A 3,509-nucleotide genomic window follows, 5' to 3' on the forward strand; every position below is an offset into this window, starting at 1 on the left:
ACTTAACGGTCTGCTGCTCTCAACACTATTTCCCACTCAGTGAAGCTCTTTTCAGATTCAAAATACCTTTTGAGGAAATGTATTTCCAGATGCCAAGTAAACTGCATCTTAGCGCACGCACGAACCCCCGCCCCCCTCACCGAAACGGGTGAGACAGAAGCGGAAGGTGGTTCTTAAAGAGACAGAGGCCAATTTAGAGGCGTTTAGAAGAGGAAGTGATGAGAAGATAAGTTTATTTTCTATTTCAACATAAAAACAGCATTTTAATAACAACTAAAGGTGACATAGATACTTTATTATGGTATAGTTTTTAAATATATGCTTGAGAAACACATAATATTGCCCCGTTAAAGCATGCGGTTTGGAGGTCCAATGAGGACAGCTGCTGAAGCTAACCCACTCACCGTTAACGAGCTCATGGAGAGTAAACAGCTGATGTGTTTTCTGTCAACATATACTCATCACCCTGCTGAACACAAATACACACTTTACACACCCTCACACACAAGGAAGCATGGTTATTTCTGTGCAAATTAAGAGCTGCTGTGCAAAGGTGATACAATCAGGATCCCCTGCACCCCTTCATTAAAAGCAGTCAGGAAGATTCTTCACCTCCTTCTGTTGTTCTGCAGTAAATTCTTATTATCCGGTTTTCAGGTGCTGCCATTTGTGTATTTTTGGAGCTATACTCCGTCCTGCCTACTCTTCCTCCCTGTACACAATCATTAAAACTAACATGTTAGTAAAATGAAAATTTGATTCCACTACAGCAGTTTTTGTTTTGTAATAAGGGATAAAGTCCCTGACTTAAACGTATACCACCAGTCTCCTTAGATATCCCACCCCCACCCCCGGGGACACCTTCCTCTGTGGAAGAAAACGTAATCAGGCTGACAGCAGTCCTCTGATGATCAGTCGGTGTGCCTGGAGCTGGTCCTCCTCGGGAGATGAAGAGGAGGAACCGCACCTCCTCCTGGGGAGTGGGCAGTTTTCAGGGTTGTTCCCTCTCATCAGTTCTCCACGTTAGCTCTCAGCATGCGAGGCTTGAGTCTTTGATGGCTGGCTGCCCGTCTCTGAGCAGCAGGGGAGCTGAGCAGGGGGTGGGGCGGGCACAGCGTCTGGGTTCTGATGGGCCGCAGCAGGGCCCGGCTGCAGCTCAGCGAGCGTCGGTCCTCAGCACTCGGCTGAGGCTCCAGCTGAGCTTCACACAGGCTGAGCAGCGCTGCCACCTGCTCCTTCAGCACCAGAGATTTGAACCTGCGACCTGCCAGGTAGAAAAAGGCTTCAACGAAGGCCTGCAGGCCCATTCCTGAAAGGAGAAGGTCACATCAGTCAAGTGAAATGACACATTTACTGTATCTGAGCTGTGTCCAAACCACACAAATGAAAAATAAAGAGACATAAGAGCTAATCTCAGACTACAGGAAGCTCAGAACGGTCCATCAGCCCAAACACAAGACAAACTTTATAAATTGTGTGTCCATATCTAAAGGACCAGGGACCTCATATAAACGGTGCGTACGCATAAAAAAGTTGCATGCGCCAGGTTCTACGCCCATGTTGGGATGTATTAAAACCAGCGTTGCGTGAAAGTGTGCGTATATTTACTTTTCACCTGCCGTGAGAATGTGCGGCAGCCACACAAACTTTTTCAGTCGACAGTTTTAACTCACAAAGTCACGAATCTGACCTGAATCCACAGAAATATGACTCTGTTGTGTTTTCTGGATGTAAGGAGCGTCTGAACATTGTGTTAAGATTTTTATTTTAGTTTGAGTTTTTATTGTTTAAAGTCGAACGATCATGAAACTGAACCTTGGGACTGAAAATCATTTAACCTCAGACAAGAAAATAGATCAGTTTAAAAATGATCAAAAGAACCTCAGTCCAGTCGTAAACTGTGAAGTGTTTATATTGTTGTCACGTAGATGGAAACACACGCAGAGCGCACACACAGCTGAGGGAAATGTGTGAATTGTCTAAAAAACATTTTAATTCTCACAGAAAAAAACGTCAATTCAGAACAGCTCAGCTCCACAAGACGCAATAGATTTATTGCTGCGTAAAGTTGTGCGTATGGATCAATGTCCAACGTGTGGCACCGTGAAGGTGATAAATATATGAAAATGGTAGCCCCCCAATTTAATTTTTAGGTTTAAGGTCACTTTGTGTTGAGAAACTACTGTTCAAATCTATTTTGTGATTTAAAAGTGTAATATAAGTTTCGGCAGCAGGGGGCGCTCTGAGCTGTGTGCACCAGTTGCCGACGTGCTGGTCAGAAGACGAAGTTGACCAGTGTCGGATGAAGCAGTGCAGAGACAAAGCAAGAGTAGCTCCTTTAACCTGCTACAGTATGTTTCTTCTGTTTTGCAGGTAAGCTGGGTGATAAATAACATAATAGAAAGCAGTAGTAACATCTCATAAGTGTCTTGTGGCAGAAAGAAGGAAGGTAAAACTAGAGTAATCACATGTTTAAGAGTTTGTGCAGCGTGGTTAAAATGTCGGACATGTGCGAGGCACTCACGGTGAGGGCCTGCAGACTCTTTTCTTGTTCGTTTTTAAGCTAAAAGGTAGAAGCTAACTATGCAGAGATGCTAGTAGCATCAGTAAAAGCGCAACTGACTTGACTTTAACCTACCTGAAAYAGAGTAAATGTGTTATGGAATGATGCACTAGTATAAAACCGAATGTGGAGCTAAGTGTGGAGCTAAATTTAGCATCAGGCTAGGACAATTGAGCGCACGTGGTTCATGTTCCTGTGTGAGCTTAGTTATTTGGTTGTGATTAAAGTCTGTATTCTCTTTACAGCTATTTTTGTTTTAAAGTTGTATTATATTTTCTAGATGTGTTTTGTAATCATCAGAGAAAATGTAAAATGTGTTCTTTTCATTTCCTTAAGGTGAAATATAATAGAAATGTTAAAAAGACATTCTGTTAAAATGGATTTCATTTAAAATACAATTCATAAGTGATTTAAAAGGATTAACAACTGGTTATAATAACTGTTTTAGTACTACTGTGTGATTAGTGAGTTTCACAGGAAAAATGTTGTTACTTTTATTGTGAAAGWAGAAGAAGTTGACCAGTGTCGGATGAAGCAGTGCAGAGACGAAGCAAGAGTAGCTCCTTTAACCTGCTAAGTTTCTTCTGTTTTGCAGTTTCATGCAAAATAAATATGTTGCACCAGAGATGAGTTGGCCCATCATTTCAGCAGTGTAACAAACGCATTCTCACTCCCCCCGCATCAACATATTGACGCTTGGTCAGGTAGCCTTTTGCGTCCAGTTTTGCCACGCCGGGTACCCCACGCACGTCAGTTTTTCACGAGATGAGGCAGAGGAGGACGAGCGCGTTGTTCTATTTTTTACAAGAGTAAGAAATGCGCTTTTCTTCAGATCAACTATTTAATTAATATTTTTCTAAGTTCTACAAAAGTCACAAGTTTCTCTGTGTTTACAGTCATTTATTAAAGACGTGTGAAGGTGGAAACGTCTGTCAGCCTCATGCGC

At 42.5% G+C, this 3,509-nt stretch overlaps 1 protein-coding gene across 1 annotated transcript in view; it reads right to left on the minus strand.

Moving 5' to 3' along the window:
* Nucleotides 1-274: 274 nt before the first annotated feature.
* ttll11 (tubulin tyrosine ligase-like family, member 11) overlaps nucleotides 275-3,509 on the minus strand; it is a gene marked incomplete at its 5' end in the record, with an annotated part of 19,789 nt that continues 16,554 nt past the window's right edge. Inside the window, 1 exon segment of the mRNA XM_014020578.1 lies at nucleotides 275-1,309. Within this exon segment, the coding sequence (XP_013876032.1) occupies nucleotides 1,011-1,309 (299 nt within the window).

The sequence above is a fragment of the Austrofundulus limnaeus genome, unplaced genomic scaffold, assembly GCF_001266775.1.
Source record: "Austrofundulus limnaeus strain Quisiro unplaced genomic scaffold, Austrofundulus_limnaeus-1.0 Scaffold258, whole genome shotgun sequence".
NCBI classification, from domain to species: Eukaryota; Metazoa; Chordata; class Actinopteri; order Cyprinodontiformes; family Rivulidae; genus Austrofundulus; species Austrofundulus limnaeus.